This window comes from Odocoileus virginianus, chromosome 28 (genome assembly GCF_023699985.2).
Source record: "Odocoileus virginianus isolate 20LAN1187 ecotype Illinois chromosome 28, Ovbor_1.2, whole genome shotgun sequence".
In the NCBI taxonomy this organism is placed as follows: domain Eukaryota; kingdom Metazoa; phylum Chordata; class Mammalia; order Artiodactyla; family Cervidae; genus Odocoileus; species Odocoileus virginianus.
The window spans coordinates 17,191,499-17,210,801 of NC_069701.1; the positions used below are offsets into that span (position 1 = coordinate 17,191,499).

Below are 19,303 nucleotides of genomic sequence, written 5' to 3' on the forward strand. Positions count from 1 at the left end.
CAGGTGCATTTGTGCTCACTGGTGAATTCTATGATGAGTACAAGAAAAAATTATACTGATTCCATAAGTATCTTCTAGAAAATCCAGCAAGAGAGGATAATTCCCTGTGTAAATTAGATAAACCCAGTATTTCTCTGATAGCAAATCTGTAAAAAGGCATTTAAGAAATCTAAAGACTGATATCCCTCACGAATATAGATAGAAATATCCTCAAAAAATCCAACAATATGTAAAAAGCAGAACATATATTGATCAAAGGGTTTTTTGTTTTTCATGAGAATGCAAGATTGGTGTTTACAGTTTAAAAATGAGTGATTTTTTTTTATCATGTTAACATACACAAAGAAGAAAGTCATATAATCTCAATACATGCAGAAAGATCATTTGATAAAATTCAACTTTGTTCTTTAAAAAAAAAACTGTGTAGATTAAAAATAGAAACTTTTTTAACTTGTTAGAAGTAATCTATTTTATACTTATAGCTGTCATTATACTAATGGTGAAAGACTGAATTAATACATTTTCCATAAGACTTGGAAAAAGAGAGGTTGTCTTACCAATCAATTCAACATTATATTGAGTCCTCACCAGTACAATAGGGAGTAAATAGGCATAGCTGTTGGAAAGGAAGAAATAAAACTATTTCTATTTGCAGAGGACCTGATTGTATAAAATCCCTGGGAATCTATAACAATATCTAAGAACTGAGTTTAGTTTGGACATGAATACAAGGTCAATATTTACAAAAAAAAAGAAAAACCCCCAAAACCTTAATCTAGTCAGAGAGGACTTCTGGTTTCCACTTTGACATATGAAGAGCTTGGAAGTTGTCAATCCTATCCTTAAAACAAGAGAAAAATGCCAACTTGAAAATAAATGACTCTTAGATCTATCTGAGAAATGAAGTCACAAGGCAAAGCAGCCCTCTGAAATCTGGAGAGACAGATGAGTTGAGAATCACAACCAAAATCAAGTTTCCAGAAGTAGAAGCCCCTGGAGCCAGCAGTAGGTACAAGTAGTTTACGTAGGAGGTCATTTTGAATAATTACTGGAAGCTGAGTGTGGACTATCTTGAGACTTAAAAACTCTTGCAGGCCTAGTTTTATACAGGCCCCCATATTTTATGGCTTTTCCTTCCAGGAACTCCATCAGGTTCTTGTACTTAAGAGTGAGGAAAAACAAACAAAAACCCTCTCCTGTTTTGGGCTGGAGGAGGAGAAAGTAGCTCTTTAAATTTTTTTTTTAATTGCAGAATAATTACTCTACAATATTATGATGGTTTTTGCCATACATCAGTATGAATCAGCCGTAGGCAAACGTGTGTCCCTTCCATCCTGAATCCCTCTCCCACCTCCTTCCCCACCCCAGCCCTCCAGGTTGTCGCAGAGCACCAGCTTTGTGTACCCCCTGTTATCATCAAACTCTCGCTGACTCTCTGTTTACATACGGTAATGTGTGTTTCGATGGTATTACCTCAGATCATCCCACCTTCTCCTTCTTCCTCTGAGTCCAGAAGTCTGTTCTTTGTGTCTGTGCCTCCTTTGCTGTCCTACCTGTAGGAATGTTGGGACCGTCTTTCTAGATTCCGTATGTGTGTGTTAATATATGACATTTATTGTTCTCTTTCCGACTTACTTGACTCGGTATAATAGGCTCAGGGTTCATCCACCTCATTAGAACTGACTCAATGTGTTTCTTTTTATAGCTTAGTAATATTCCCTTGTGCATATGTGCAACAGCTGCCTTGTGTTTCCCAGGTGGTGCCAGAGGTGAACAACCCACCTGCCAATGCAGGTTAGATGTAATAGATGTAGGCTCAACCCCTGGGTCAGGAAGATCCCCTGGAGGAGGGAATGCTAACCCACTCTAGCATTCTTGCCTGGAAAATCCCATGGACAGAGGAGCCTGGTAAGCTGCCGTCCATAGTCTTGCACAGAGATGGACATGACTGAAGCGACTTAGCACCCACGCACCATAACTTCCTTACCCATTCATCTGCCGATGGACATCTAGGTTGCTTCCATATCCTAGCTATTGTAAATAGTGCTGCGTTAAACACAAGGGTATGGTTTCCTCAGGGTATGTTCTCAGCAGTGGGTTTTCTGGGTCCTATGGTAGTTTTATTTCTAGTTTTTTAAGAAATCTCCATACTCTCCTCCAGAGTGGTTGTATCAGTTTGCATTCCTACCAACAGTTTAAGAGAGTTCCCTTTTCTCCATACCCTCTCTAGCATTTATTGTCTGTAGACATTTTGATGATGGCCATTCTGACTTGCATGAGATGATACTTCATTGTGGTTTTGATTTGCATTTCTATAATAATAAGTGATGTTGGTCATCTTTTCATGTGTGTGTTAGCCATCTGTATGTCTTCTCTGGAGAAATGTCTGTTTAGGTCTTTTGCCCACTTTTTGATTAGGTTGTTTATTTTTCTAGTAGTGAGCTGCATTAACTGCTTGTTTATTTGGAGATTGATTCTTTGCCAGTTGTTTTGTTTGCTATTATTTTCTCCCATTCTGAGGGTTGTCATTTCACCTTGCTTAGAATTTCCTTCCTTGTGCAAAAGCTTTTAAGTACAAATAGGTCCCATTTGCTTATTTTTGTCAATACATCATGTTCTCCACTACAAAGTGCTTCCAAGGGGAACCACTTTCAGTCAGTTCAGTCACTCAGTTGAGTCTGACTCTTTGCGACCCCATGAATCACAGCACGCCAGGCCTCCCTGTCCATCACCAACTCCTGGAGTTTACTCAAACTCATGTCCATAGAGTCAGTGATGCCATCCAGCCATCTCATCCTCTGTCGTCTCCTTCTCCTCCTGCCCCCAATCCCTCCCAGCATCAGGGTCTTTCCCAATGAGTCAACCCTTCGCATGAGGTGGCCAAAGTACTGGAGTTTCAGCTTCAGCATCAGTCCTTCCAATGAACACCAGGACTGATCTCCTTTAGGATGGACTGGTTGGATCTCCTTGCAGTCCAAGGGACTCTCAAGAGTCTTCTCCAACACCACAGTTCAAAAGTGTCAATTCTTCGGTGCTCAGCTTTCTTCACAGTCCAACTCTCACATCCATACATGACCACTTTAGCATAACCTTGTTTAACATGCCAGAAGGGCAATTAACCAACTCCATTTCCTTCTAGCTTTTTTGTCTCATGTATAGGTGGAGATAAAATGCTAAGAAGTGCTTCTGAATGATAGCTCAAAGACTCAAACCCACTGAAAAAATTAAGATTTAATTATAAGATTATAGAATGCTTTCCTCCCCTGATACCTTACCAGTACATGAACAGGGCTTCAGTATAATAAAAGTGGTTTATAACTGAGAGCTGCTGCACAGACTGTGTTTAAGAAGGAGTTCACAGAAATAGGGTAGGACACAAACTAAAACAAGGAAACTGTATCCTATGGTACCTATAGCTACTGCAAACATTAAACATAATTCAGGTCTTAGTAGATTCACATAAAAGCTCACACTAAAAGCACAATTATCTCAGTTTCTTTTATCTATTACATCATGTCCATCTTCCAACAAAAAATTCTAAAATATTCTAAAGAATAAGAATAAGCACAGTATGAAGAGACAAAATAAGCATCACTACCAGATTCTTATATAATACAGATTTTGGATATATCAGAAAATATAAAATAACCATGATTAATATATTAAGGGCTCTAATGAAGAAAGTAGACAACGTGCAAGAAAAGATAGGCAATATAAGCAGAGAGATGGAAGCTCTAAGAAAGAATCAAATGAAAAGCTTCCAAATCAAACATATTTAATAGATGTGAAGAATGCCGCTGATGGGCCCATCCTCATCAAGGATTAGGAAGAAATCAGTGCTGTTGAAGATGTCTATAAACTTCCTAAACTGAAATGCAAAGAGGAAAGTGAACAAAAAGGACAAGTCAGAATAGCCAAGAATTGTGGGACAGTTACAAAAGATATAACAAATATGTAATAAGTAAACCAAATGGAGAAGAATGAGGGAAAGGAACAGAAGAAATATATGAAGTAATAATGACTGAAAATTTTCAGTCACTGTTGAGCTCAATGACTTCCAGTTTACCTGTTAGTTGAAAATTGTACTTGTGATTATCTTTTAAGCTTTGGTTTTCTCATTTTTAATATATGCTGTGGTCAAATTAAATAGTGTATTTGGTGTTTCTTTCTTTCTTTTTTTTTGCAAATCGCATCTTACTGTTGTGGTTCAGTTGCCCAGTCATGTCCGACCCTTTGCAGCCCATGGACTGCAGCACACCAGGCCTCCCTGTCCCTCACCATCTCCCGAAGTTTGCCCAAGTTCATGTTCATTGCATCAGTGATCTGTCCAGCCATCTCATCCTCTGAGGCCCTTTTCTCCTTCTGCTCTCAGTTTTTCCCAGCATCAGGGACTTCTCTAATAAGTTATCTGTTTGCATCACATGACCAAAACTGGAGCTTCAGCTTCAGCACCAGTCCTTCCAGTGAATATTCAGGGTTGATCTCCCTTACACCAGAGCCTTTAATTGTGTGGATCATGACAAACAGTGGAAAGCTCTTAGAGAAGGGAATACCAGACCAGACCATTACTGTTACCATAGTCCAATTCTAAGAAGAGCCCAAAATAATTTTCAGTGACCACTGTCATGAAACTTAACATTTTATTTGTCTCTGTGTCTTATCTCCCTCACTAAATTGAATATTTTGATAACAGGATTTGAGTTTTAGGAACACGCAGAGTATGCTTGCTGAATGAATGATTAGTATTCAGGGCTTAGTAAGTAAATCTTACACTCCTTTCTTCTCTGTCAGTGTCATTGAAAATGTACAGTTAATGGCACTTTTAAGTTAAATTTCCTGAAACACTGCATTGCAAGTAGCATCCACTGCCGCAAAATGAAGGCAATGCAGTCCTTTAGACTGCATTTAATAAACCCTTCCCTAATCAAGCCACAGCTGATCTTTAATCTGGTACAACGTGAAATATTAGCAGTGGTGCTAACAAAAATAAGTTCAGGGCTTCACTATTTTTGATAACTACTCAGGCTAAGGGCTTCCCTGGTAGCTTAGCTGGTAAAGAATCTGCCTGCAATGCAGGAGACCTGGGTTTGATCCCTGGGTTGGGAAGAGCCCCTGGAGGCGGGGACAACCCACTCCAGTATTCTTCCCTAGGGAATTCCCATCGACAGAGGAGCCTGGTGGGCTACACACCATGGGGTCAGAAGAAGTCAGAAAATACTAGGCGAATAAGCACAGAAGCACTCAGGCTAAGGAATTTAAACTGTTATGTTGTACACCTAAGGTTTGGGTTATGTCATTTATCACATCAAACAAAGTGAAAGACACATTTTAAAAATCACCTAAGATTATTCAGTTCCTGGTGGTGGGATCCATACCCTTAGAAGGCTGTTTCCTAGGAAATATGTTATTCCTTCATATGCTTATTAAGCAGATATGCTTTACTGAGGGTTTGGAGAGTCCTGCAGTTGGAGAGGTGTTAACAGGCCCACAGTCTATCTAACCCTGCCCTGTGTTACCATCAAAAAGCCTGATTGCCACATATTTAAAGAACACAGGAGTTATACAAGAAAAATACTATCAACTTTGGTAAACTTTGAGTATGTTTCCTTTGAGAATTGTCATGACAAACATTCAACTATTACACCAAAAGTACATTTTATCTTCTTCTAGGTCAGGGATGTTTCTTTTCATTTAGGTATTTACAGGAAGAGTAGTACCTAAATGAAATAATTATTAGATACATGAAATAATCATTAAATACATACATGAAAATAATTATTAATAAAATTTCAAATTGTCTAACTAGTAACATCTTAGAGAAACTTAATTACAGTTAGAGTGATGATTGTGTAGAAAACCTTACAGTTAAGCAGATTATTATTTTTAGTAAGAGAAATATGATAGGTGAAATCAAAAGTGTATAACCTTAGGACTTCCCTGATGGTCCAGTGGTTAAGAATCCACCTGCTGATGCAGAGGAAATGGGTTTGATCTCTGGCCTGGAAAGATTCCTCATGCTGTGGGGCAACCAAACCCATGTGGCACGATTACTGAGCCCACGTGCTGTAACTACTAGAGCCCGCATGTCCTAAAGCCCATGCTCTACACAAGTGAGGCCATCACAATGAGAAACTTGTGCACTGAAACTCGAGAATAGCCCCCATACAGCCTAAACACATTCTTTAAAAGTGTATAAGCTTAAACCAATAAAAGAAAGTATGGCCAGAAAGATGAGGAATGGAAGCATTCAAAGGAGAATCTGGTATTTAACAGGAGAATCTTTTCCCAAGGCTATTTGATGAAAGCTGTGCTACTTCATGCAACTGTTTGCTTGTGCCAAGGATGTTGGGGCAACTGTTGACTTCTGTTCATTTAGCTATTACATGAAGCTATTAAAGTCCTGCATTCAATTTGCCAGCAAATCTGGAAAACTCAGCAGTGGCCACAGGACTGGAAAAGGTCAGTTTTCATTCCAATCCCAAAGAAAGGCAATGCCAAAGAATGTTCAAACTACCACACAATTGCACTCATCTCACATGCTAGCAAAGTAATGCTCAAAATTCTCCAAGGAAGGCTTCAACAGTATGTGAACTGAGAACTTCCAGATGTTCAAGTGGGATGTAGAAAAGGCAGAAAAACCAGAGGTCAAATTGCCAACATTCCTTGGAGATGGCAAGTAAGAGAGTTCCAAAAAAACATCTACTTCTGCTTTATTGACTATGGCAAAGCCTTTGACCGTGTGGATCACAACAAACTGTGGAAAACTCTTAAGATGACCACCTGACCTGCCTCCTGAGAAATCTGTATGCAGGTAAAGAAGCAACAGTTAAAACTGGACATGGAACAATGGACTGGTTCCAAATTGGGAAAGAAGTACATCAAGACTGTATATTGTCACCCTGCTTATTTAACTTATATGCAGAGTACATCTTGCAAAATGCCAGGCTGGATGAAGCACAAGCTGGAATCAAGATTGCTGGGAGAAATAACAATAACCTCAGATATGCAGATGACACCACCCTTATTGCAGAAAGAAAAGAGGAACAGAGGAGCCTCTTGATGAAAGTGAAAGAGGAGAGTGAAAAATCTGGCTTAAAACTCAACGTTCAAAAAACAAAGATCACGGCATCCAGTCCTATCACTTCATGGCAAATGATGGGGAAACAGTGGAAACAGTGACAGACTATTTTTGGGGGCTTAAAAATCACTGCAGATGGAGCCTGCAGCCATGAAATTAAAAGATGCTACTCCTTGGAAGAAAAGTTATGACCAACCTAGACTGCATATTAAAAAGCAGAGACATTACTTTATTGACCAAGGTCTGTCTGGTCAAAGCTATACTTTTTCCAGCAGTCATGTATGGATGTGAGAATTGGACTGTAAAGAAAGCTGAATTCCGAAGAATTGATGTTTTTGAACTGTGGTGTTGGAGAAGACTCTTGAGAGTCCCTTGGACTGCAAGGAGATCAAACCTGTCAATTGTAAAGGAAATCAACCCTTAATATTCATTGGAAGGACTGATGCTGAAGCTGAAGCTCCAACACTTTGGCCACCTGATGTGAAGAACTGACTCACTGGAAAAGACCCTGATGCTGGGAAAGATTGAAGGCAGGAGGAGAAGGGGACAACAGAGGATGAGATGGTTGGATGGCATCACCAACTCAATGGACATGAGTTGGAGCAGGGTCCGGGATTTGGTGATGGACGGGGAAGCCTGGTGTGTTGCAGTCCACGGGGTCACAAAGAGTCAGACACAACTGAGCAACTGAACTGAACTGTTGACTTCTGTGGTTCTCTGGGAAACCTGGGTTTATAATTGCTAATGGATATGACTTTCCAATTGTTGTTAGATGGGTATTGTGATTTTGCTTGGGAAATGTGTATCCAGGGATCAATTCTTTCTGCTTTACTGGCTCTCTTGTGTTAAAAGAGTATTCGATGTATTCGATATGGTCCTTTCTTTTTCTTTTTTTTTTTTTTCCATTTATTTTTATTAGTTGGAGGCTAATTACTTTACAATATTGTAGTGGTTTTTGTCATACACTGACATGAATCAGCCATGGATTTACATGTATTCCCCATCCCGATCCCCCCTCCCACCTCCCTCTCCACCCGATCCCCCTGGGTCTTCCCAGTGCACCAGGTCTGAGCACTTGTCTCATGCATCCAACCTGGGCTGGTGATCTGTTTCACCCTAGATAATATACATGTTTCGATGCTGTTCTCTTGAAACATCCCACCCTCGCCTTCTCCTACAGAGTCCAAAAGTCTGTTCTATACATCTGTGTCTCTTTTTCTGTTTTGCATATAGGGTTATCGTTACCATCCTTCTAAATTCCATATGTATGTGTTAGTATACTGTATGGTCTTTATCTTTCTGTCTTACTTCACTCTGTATAATGGGCTCCAGTTTCATCCATCTCATTAGAACTGATTCAAATGAATTCTTTTTAATGGCTGAGTGATATTCCATGGTGTATATGTACCACAGCTTCCTTATCCATTCGTCTGCTGATGGGCATCTAGGTTGCTTCAATGTCCTGGCTATTATAAACAGTGCTGCGATGAACATTGGGGTGCACGTGTCTCTTTCAGATCTGGTTTCCTTGGTGTGTATGCCCAGAAGTGGGATTGCTGGGTCTTATGGCAGTTCTATTTCCAGTTTTTTAAGAAATCTCCACAGTGTTTTCCATAGTGGCTGTACTAGTTTGCATTCCCACCAACAGTGTAAGAGGGTTCCCTTTTCTCCACACCCTCTCCAGCATTTATTGCTTGTAGACTTTTGGATAGCAGCCATCCTGACTGGCGTATAATGGTACCTCATTGTGGTTTTGATTTGCATTTCTCTGATAATGAGTGATATTGAGCATCTTTTCATGTGTTTGTTAGCCATCTGTATGTCTTCCTTGGAGAAATGTCTGTTGAGTTCTTTGGCCCATTTTTTGATTGGGTCACTTATTTTTCTGGAGTTGAGCTGGAGGAGTTGCTTGTATATTTTTGGGATTAATCCTTTGTTGCTTCATTTGCTATTATTTTCTCCCAATCTGAGGGCTGTCTTTTCACCTTGCTTATAGTTTCCTTTGTTGTGCAAAAGCTTTTAAGTTTCATTAGGTCCCATTTGTTTATTTTTGCTTTTGTTTCTAATATTCTGGGATGTGGGTCATAGAGGATCCTGCTGTGATTTATGTCGGAGAGTGTTTTGCCTAGTTCTCCTCTAGGAGTTTTATAGTTTCTGGTCTTACATTTAGATCTTTAATCCATTTTGAGTTTATTTTTGTGTATGGTGTTAGAAAGTGTTCTAGTTTCATTCTTTTACAGGTGGTTGACCAGTTTTCCCAACACCACTTGTTAAAGAGGTTGTCTTTTTTCCATTGTATATCCTTGCCTCCTCTGTCGAAGATAAGGTGCCCATTGGTTTGTGGATTTATCTCTGGGCTTTCTATTCTGTTCCATTGATCTATATTTCTGTCTTTGTGCCAGTACCATACTGTCTTGATGACTGTGGCTTTGTAGTATAGTCTGAAGTCAGGCAGGTTGATTCCTCCAGTTCCATTCATCTTTCTCAAGATTACTTTGGCTATTCGAGGTTTTTTGTATTTCCATACAAATTGTGAAATTATTTGTTCTAGTTCTGTGAAAAATACCGTTGGTAGCTTGATAGGGATTGCATTGAATCTATAGATTGCTTTGGGTAGTATAGCCATTTTGACAATATTGATTCTTCCAATCCATGAACACGGTATATTTCTCCATCTGTTTGTGTCCTCTTTGATTTCTTTTATCAGTGATTTATAGTTTTCTATGTATAAGTCTTTTGTTTCTTTAGGTAGATATACTCCTAAGTATTTTATTCTTTTTGTTGCAATGGTGAATGGTATTGTTTCCTTAATTTCTCTTTCTGTTTTTTCATTGTTAGTGTATAGGAATGCAAGAGATTTCTGTGTATTAATTTTATATCCTGCAGCTTTGCTATATTCGTTGATTAGCTCTAGTAATTTTCTGGTAGAGTCTTTAGGGTTTTCTATGTAGAGGATCATGTCATCTGCAAACAGTGAGAGTTTCACTTCTTCTTTTCCTATCTGGATTCCTTTTACTTCTTCTTCTGCCCTGATTGCTGTGGCCAACACTTCCAAAACTATGTTGAATAGGAGAGGTGAGAGTGGGCACCCTTGTCTTGTTCCTGATTTTAGGGGAAATGCTTCCAATTTTTCACCATTGAGGGTAATGCTTGCTGTGGGTTTGTCATATATAGCTCTTGTTATGTTGAGGTATGTTCCTTCTATTCCTGCTTTCTGGAGAGTTTTAATCATAAATGGATGTTGAATTTTGTCAAAGGCTTTTTCTGCATCTATTGAGATAATCATATGGTTTTTATCTTTCAATCGTTACCATCTTTTTAAATTCCATATATATGCATTAGTATACTGTATTGGTGTTTATCTTTCTGGCTTACTTCACTCTGTATAATGGGCTCCAGTTTCATCCATCTCATTAGAACTGATTCAAATGAATTCTTTTTAATGGCTGAGTGATATTCCATGGTGTATATGTACCACAGCTTCCTTATCCATTCGTCTGCTGATGGGCATCTAGGTTGCTTCAATGTCCTGGCTATTATAAACAGTGCTGCGATGTGCATTGGGGTGCACGTGTCTCTTTCAGATCTGGTTTCCTTGGTGTGTATGCCCAGAAGAGGGATTGCTGGGTCTTATGGCAGTTCTATTTCCAGTTTTTAAAGGAATCTCCATACTGTTCTCCATAGTGGCTGTATTAGTTTGCATTTCCACCAACCAACAGTGTAAGAGGGTTCCGTTTTCTCCAACCCTCTCCAGCATTTATTGCTTGTAGACTTTTGGATAGCAGCCATTCTGACTGGCGTGTAATGGTACCACATTGAGGTTTTGATTTGCATTTCTCTGATAATGAGTGATGTTGAGCATCTTTCCATGTGTTTGTTAGTCATCTATATGTCTTCTTTGGAGAACTGTCTTATGGTCCTTTCCAGTGATGTTCCAACAGCAGTCTTTCTATGAGTTGTTCTCTATACACTGGATTTCACTGATGAGGTGGTTGGCAAGGAAAAGAGCCATTCTGCTAATTATAGGAATGAGCTATATTGCCTAATCCCTTATAATGTTTGCCTGAAAGAGCCTTGGTAAATTATAGCTAGAAAGTTTTAAAGCTAATGTAGAGATATTTCTGAAATGTAGGCCTGCAAGTGATTAGCTGACAGAACATAATCTAGGATTCTTGGATAGTGAAGGACAGGAGAACCTTGTGTGCTGCAGTCCATGAGGTCGCAAAGAGTCAACACAACTTAGAGACTGGATAACAATAACAGCAAATCTAGGATTACCTGATGGGAAAGAACACAAAGTCGAAGAGAAAATGAGTGGTCCTTGAGCTTATGGAATGTCAAGAGCATCTGACAGTTTGGCTGATTGCAGTTTTTTACATGTCATGCATTCTCCCCACTTTTAAAGAGTATTCTGTGTTTAAGGACAGGAAATTATTTTAATAAGGAGCAAAGCTTTACCTAGTTTAAAGTAAAACTCCCAATAAAATGTTTTCACCTCTCACTAAATAGCTAGGTTGGAATGGCTTAGGTAAAGAACACAAATATATAATAACCCAAATAAGCACATAATTACCGGCAGAAATTCATAACCCACAGAGGGAAGAAATTGAATAAAATTTATTTGGAGATCCTCAAAGGATCCTTTGGCGCAAGGTTCCAATTCATGTCTGACCTTTATAGTTTTTCTAGGATTATGCTGGTTATAGATTAGGGAAGAAGTGCTCATATCTTTTGATGTCTTAGAAAGCTACCCCATCGGTTTTTGTTTCATACTGTAGTGACTTTCGGAGAAGGCACTGGCGACCCACTCCAGTACTCTTGCCTGGAAAATTCCATGGACAGAGGAGCCTGGTAGGCTACAGTCCATGGGGTCTCGAAGAGTCGGACACGACTGAGCGACTTCACTTTCACTTTTCATTTTCATGCATTGGAGAAGGAAATGGCAACCCACTCCAGTGTTCTTGCCTGGAGAATCCCAGGGACAGAGGAGCCTGTTGGGCTGCCGTCTATGGGGTCGCACAAAGTCGGACACGACTGACACGATTTAGCAGCAGCAGCAGCATAGTGACTTTGGACTTACCCAGTGGCCCAGTGGTTAAGAATCCGCCAGCCAATTCAGGGTACATGGGGTTTAATCTCTTGTCTGGGAAGAGTTTACATGCTGCATGGCAAATAAGCCCATGTACCATAACTGGAAGCCTGCATGCCCTAGATCCCATACTCCACAGCAATGGAAGCCACTGCAATGAGAAGCCTGTGCTGTGCTACTAGGGAGTAGCCCCCACTCGCCCCAACTAGAGGAAGCCCACACACAGCAACAAAGACCCTGTACAGTAAAAAAAAAATACTGTAGTCAATTTCTCCTACTGTGGTGAGTTGTATCCTGGGAGATTTGAAGAAATACCCATTTGAGCTTAGTGGGTACTACCAGTTTGCCATCATGAAGCTCAAAATCCAAGTTGATCTAGTGTTTCTTTCCAGAATTGGGGGTCAGGTGCTACACATCAGTGATGGATTATGTGAATTCCATAGACTGGTCTGTCTTCTGTGAAAGAGGCCCTTGTCTAAGGACTTTAGTCAGAGCATTCTGTATAGTGTGATGATCTGCTAAAACCTTTCCTCTAAAGTCTCATTGTACAGGCTATGAGTAGATGACTAATGTGGCCAAGACTGAATTTTTTTCCTGAGGCAAAAATAAAAAGTGTTACTCCTAGATCAAGGAATAGGCTTTAAATAATGAGTCTTTGATGTGTGTTAATTTGTTGATAGATTTAGACCTTGGCCTCCTGCTTTGAGTACTTTTAAAGAGAAAAGATTTATGGTTATCTGGAAGATCATGAAGGTGCACAAGTTCAGCAAAGATGACTGTTGAATAGATATTTTGAGATCACTGAAGGTCTTTTTGGTTTCTGTTTTTTATGAATAGGAATGGGAACAAATACAAACAGTGGAATAAGTGTGAAGAAAAAAATTGTGTGGAGACAAAGAGAGCATACTTTGGTCTTGAGAAAATGTGAGGCAGCTACTCTTTCATTCCTCCGAGAGATAGCCTTCTCTCACCAGCGTCACCAACAAGTGATCTAAAATTGGTTAAGATGGTAAAAGTAGCCATCTACTAAATTTAATACAGGCAACATATATATGGACTGAGATGTAGGATGAAATGCTGTATAATATACAAAAAAGTGACAGTTCCTGCTGTGAGAAAGTTGCCGTCAGTAGAAAGAGTAGAGTGAGGGAACTATTGTGAATTGCACAATATTCTGTGTACAAGGCAGTCTCCTAGGCCTAGAAAATATTTTATCACATTCAATAAACAAAATAACCCTGAGGAATACGTAGATTATTCCTCCCTTTCCCCATCTTATAGTTTGGATAATAGAGACTTTGAGAATATAAGTGATTTTATCAAGGTTACAAAGCAAGAGCGTATGAAGCCAGAAATTGAATTTGGTATAAGACGTATACAAACAAGGATAGAAAACAGTATTAAAGAGGCTTAAAAATGAACCGTTGAACTTGAATGCCACCAAGCTCTCTTTAGTTCAGAAATATTTGAAGATGAAGGAGGCATCATTTGAGCTAAACTTTGCAAATAGAGGAAAGGATTTTAACAGTTGAATATGGCAAGGAATATCCCTTAGAGAAGGAAATGGCAACCCACTCCAGTATTTTTTCCAAGAAAATCCCATCGACAGAGGAGCCAGGCAGATTGGGCTACACTCCATGGGGTTGCAAAGAGTTGAACATGACAGAGGGCGCATTTTGCGTGCACGTGCACACACACACACACACACACACACACACACACACACACAGCGAGGAGGGCAAAGAAGTGATAGAGTGGGGATTGAGTCCAATTCAGTCTGAAGCTGAAGTCTTTTTTTTTCCCCACTACAAATAACTAAAACAGTAAGAGAAAATGTGGGTAACCAATGAAAGAAGATATGAAGTTCATCACCTTAAGTTTTAAAAAAGGGTTGAAAAGGGAGGTCTAGAGAAGATTAAGGATACCCTTCAATGCAAATACAGCAGGTTCTATGTTATAGAATTGTTGTTGCTCAGTTGTTTATTCATGTCTGAATCTTTGTGACCCCATGGACTGTAGCACACCAAGCTTCCCTGTCCTTCACTGTCTCCCGGAGTTGTTTCAATCTCATGTCCATTGACCTATGATGCCATCCAACCATCTCATCCTCTGTCATTCCCTTCTCCTCCTGTTCTTAATTTTTCCCAGCATTTGCATCCGGTGGCCAAAGTATTGTATCTTCAATTTCAGCATCGGTTCTTCTAGTGAGTATTCAGGGTGGATTTCTTTTAAGATTGACTGGTTTGATCTCCTTGCAGTCCAAGGGACTCTCAAAGGTCTTTTCCAGCTCCACAGTTTGAAAGCATCAATTCTTTGGCACTCAGCCTTCTTTATGATCCAACTCTGGCATCCATGACTACTGGAAAAACCATAGCTTTGACTAGATGGACCTTTGTTGCCAAAGTGATGTCTCTGTTTTTGAATACTCCTTGTAAGTTTGTCATGACTTTTCTTCCAAAGAGCAAGCATCTTTTAATTTCGTGGTTGCAGTCACCATCCACAGTGGTTTTGAAACCCAAGAAAATAGTCTTTCACTGTTTCCATTGTTTCCCCATCTATTTGCCATGAAGTGACGGGACCAGATGCCATGATCTTAGTTTTTTTGAATGTTGAGTTTTAAGCCAGCTTTTTCATTCTCCTCTTTTACCTTCATCAGGAGGTCTTTAATTCCTCTTTGCTTTCTGCCATTGGGTGGTATCATGTGCATATCTGAGGCTGTTGATATTTCTCCTGGCAATCTTGATTCCAGCTTGTGATTCATCCAGCCTGGCATTTCTCATGATATACTCTATATATCAATTAAAGAAGCAGGGTGACAATACACAACCTTGATGTACTCCTTTCCCAATTTAGAACCAGTCCGTTGTTCCATGTCCAGTTCTAAATGTTGCTCCTTGACCTGCATACAGGTTTCTCAGGAGGTAGGTATGATGATTTTGTATTCCCATCTCTTTCAGAATTTTCCACAGTTTGTTGTGATCCACACAGTCAAAGGCTTTAGCATAGTCAATGAACCAGAAGTAGATGGTTTTCTGGAATTCTGTTGCTTTTCTATGATCCAGTGGATGTTGGCAATTTGATCTATAGTTCCTCTGCATTTTCTTTTTTAGAATCAATATTGTCAAAATGGCTATACTACCCAAAGTAATCTATAGATTCAATGCAATCCCTATCAAACTACCAACAGTATTTTTCACAGAACTAGAACAAATAATTTCACAATTTGTATGGAAATACAAAAAACCTCGAATAGCCAAAGTAATCCTGAGAAAGAAGAATGGAACTGGAGGAATCAATCTGCCTGACTTCAGACTCTACTACAAAGCCACAGTCATCAAGACAGTATGGTACTGGCACAAAGACAGAAATATAGATCAATGGAACAGAATAGAAAGCCCAGAGATAAGTCCACGAACCTATGGTCACCTTATCTTCGACAAAGGAGGCAAGGATATACAATGGAAAAAAGATAACCTCTTTAACAAGTGGTGCTGGGAAAACTGGTCAACCACCTGTAAAAGAATGAAACTAGAACACTTTCTAACACCATACACAAAAATAAACTCAAAATGGATTAAAGATCTAAATGTAAGACCAGAAACTATCAAACTCCTAGAGGAGAACATAGGCAAAACACTCTCCGACATAAATCACAGCAGGATCCTCTATGACCCACATCCCAGAATTTCAGAAATAAAAGCAAAAATAAACAAATGGGACCTAATGAAACTTAAAAGCTTTTGCACAACAAAGGAAACTATAAGCAAGGTGAAAAGACAGCCCTCAGATTGGGAGAAAATAATAGCAAACGAAGCAACAGACAAAGGATTAATCTCAAAAATATACAAGCAACTCCTCCAGCTCAACTCCAGAAAAATAAATGACCCAATCAAAAAATGGGCCAAAGAACTCAACAGACATTTCTCCAAGGAAGACACAGATGGCTAACAAACACATGAAAAGATGCTCAACATCACTCATCATCAGAGAAATGCAAATCAAAACCACAATGAGGTACCATTATACGCCAGTCAGGATGGCTGCTATCCAAAAGTCTACAAGCAATAAATGCTGGAGAGGGTGTGGAGAAAAGGGAACCCTCTTACACTGTTGGTGGGAATGCAAATTAGTACAGCCACTATGGAAAACAGTGTGGAGATTTCTTAAAAAGCTGGAAATACAACTGCCGTATGACCCAGCAATCCCACTTCTGGGCATACACACCAAGGAAACCAAATCTGAAAGAGACACATGCACCCCAATGTTCATCGCAGCACTGTTTATAATAGCCATGACATGGAAGCAACCCAGATGCCCATCAGCAGACGAATGGATGAGGAAGCTGTGGTACATATACACCATGGAATATTACTCAGCCATTAAAAAGAATTCATTTGAATCAGTTCTAATGAGATTGATGAAACTGGAGCCCATTATACAGAGCGAAGTAAGCCAGAAAGATAAAGACCATTACAGTATACTAACACATATATATGGACTTTAGAAAGATGGTAACGATAACCCTATATGCAAAACAGAAAAAGAGACTCAGATGTATGGAACAGACTTGTGGACTCTGGGAGAAGGCGAGGGTGGGATGTTTCAGGAGAACAGCATTGAAACATGTATATTATCTAGGGTGAAACGGATAACCAGCTCAGGTTGGGTACATGAGACAAGTGCTCGGGCCTGGTGCACTGGGAAGACCCAGAGGGATCGGGTGGAGAGGGAGGTGGGAGGGGGGACTGGGATGGGGAGTACATGTAAATCCATGGCTAATTCATATCAATGTATAACAAAAACTACTGTAATGATGTAAAGTAATTAGCCTCCAACTAATAAAAATTAAAAAAAAAAAGTTAATTTATTTATTTTAATTGAAGGATAATTGCTTTACAGAATTTTGTTGTTTTCTGCCAAATATCAACATGAATCTGCCTCTGCCTTTTCTAAACCCTGCCTGTAATTCGTGAAGTTGGTTCACGTACTGTTGAAGCCTTGCTTGGAGAATTTTGAACTTTACCTTGCTAGCATGTGAAATGAGAGCAATTGTGCAGTAGTTTGGACATTCTTTGGCTTTGTCCTTTTTGGGATTAGAATAAAAACGGACCTTTTCTAGTCTTGTGGCCACTCTGAATTTTCCAAATTTGCTGGCATATTGAGTGCAGCACTTTAACAACATCATGTTTTAGAATTTGAAGTGGCTCAGCTGGAATTCCATCAGCTCCATTAGCGTGGTTCACAGTAATGCTTCCTAAGGCCTACTTGACTTCACAGTCCAGAATATCTGGCCCAGGTGAGTGACCACACCATTGTGGTTATCTGGGTCATGAAGACCTTTTTTGTACAGTTCTTTTGAGTATTCTTGCCACCTCTTCTTAGTATCTTCTGCTTCTGTTAGGTCCACTTCATTTCTGTCCTTTATTGTGCCCAATCTTAGCGTGAAATGTTGCCTCAGTATCTCCACTTTTCCTGAGGAGATCATTAGTCTTTCCCATTCTATTGTTTTCCTTTATTTCTTTGCATTGTTCACCTAAGACTTTCTTATCTATCCTTGCTATTTTTTGGAATGCTGAGTTCAGATGGGGATATCTTTCCTTTTCTCCTTTGCCTTTCACTTCTCTTCTTTTCTCAGCTATTTGTAAGGCCTCCTCAGATGACCATTTTGACTTGTTCATTTCTTTTTTTAAAAAACATATTGTGACAGGCTTGTTGTTGATTGCTGCATTCAGTTGGTCTAATTGGGAGCAGTACTTGCACAATTATTCATTTGGTTTTCTGGAAGGACCTCATAATAAAGAACTCCCTTAGAATCCCACCATACACACCATCACTTTTTTTTGAGTGCAGACCAGCCTTTGATGTGCTTAATGGATATTCATTTTTCTGGCCACATGGTCTCTTTAATTCCACATTATTGTATTTCCTTTATCATTGCAAATACCATCACTAGCTATGGAGATTATATTTTATTTCTCTTCTTGGCATCTGTTGTCTAAGGACCAGTATTTCAGAAAACCTGATGGGTTGAGTGGTAATGGATTAGTACAGAGATAGGGCTGCTGTGGGGCTAAAAGCATGAGAATTGGAAAATACTTTTGATAGGAGCCAATGATTTCTCTGATGTACTTATTTTTAGATCAAACCATTTTTTCGTATGAAACCCTTATCAGAGGCTGATAAGGAAAGAGCAAGAAATCAGAAGATTCCAAAACTATCTGAGTTATTGGAACTTGCACGGAAGGAAAAAAAGTTGGTTATATTTGATCTTAATTCTCCTCCACGATCACATCCTGCCAGATCATCGTATATCCGCCTTGTAGTAAGCGTGATACTTGACTCTAAGATTGAGCAACATCAGGTATGTCTATCTCAGTATTTATGCTAAAGGTTGGGAAGTGGGTTACTTGTTTCAGGAGCATAGCATTTGAACCTGATGAACCTTGTAGATCTTCCCTGGAATGCTTAAACAATTCTACTCCTAGAGAAATGGAATTGGCTGCTTATATAGCTAGCTACAGGGTTGACCAAAAATTCCTTCAGTTTTTAAGTAAAAATAAGACACATTTTTCATTTTCACCAAGAAGTTTATTGAACAATGTATTCACTGTTTTGTTTCACTTAGAATAAGGTAAAGGTGTGTGCTCAATTGTGTGCAATTATCTGCAACCCTATGGAGTATAACCTGCCTGGTTCCTCTGTCCGTGTACTAGAGTGGGTTGCCATTTACTACTACAAGGATTCTTTCCAACCCAGAGATTAAACTCATGTCTCCTGCAACTCCTGCACTGGCAGATGGATTCTTTACCATTGTGCCACCTGGGAAGCCTTATCTTCTGCTATTTTTCAGGCAACTTCATAATTTCATCTCCCCAAAACTTTTTTTTTTTTTGGCAAAGAACTGTTCTAGGTGCCATTTACAGTTTTCTGGGGAATTGAAATTTTTTCCATTAAGAGAATTTTATAAAGGCCAAAACAAATGGAAATCCAAAGATGCAGTGTCTGCTGAATACAACAGATGAATCTGAACTTCCCGCCTAAGCTGTAGCAGTTTTTACCTGGTCATCAAGAAAACAGGTGGTTTTACATTATCCTGCTGAGAGATTTTTCGTTTTCTGTTGACTAATTCTGGTTGC

General features: G+C 39.4%; 1 protein-coding gene across 3 annotated transcripts in view; it reads left to right on the forward strand.

The window, feature by feature from the left end:
* Positions 1–19,303, forward strand: part of LOC110123391 (glycerophosphodiester phosphodiesterase domain-containing protein 4-like) — a 125,209-nt gene that overhangs the window by 65,061 nt on the left and 40,845 nt on the right. For all 3 annotated transcript variants that reach the window (XM_070457270.1, XM_070457271.1, XM_070457272.1), the window contains exon 12: positions 18,307–18,528. In XM_070457270.1, coding sequence (XP_070313371.1) covers positions 18,307–18,528 — 222 coding nt within the window. The remainder of the gene's footprint in view (positions 1–18,306; positions 18,529–19,303) is intronic.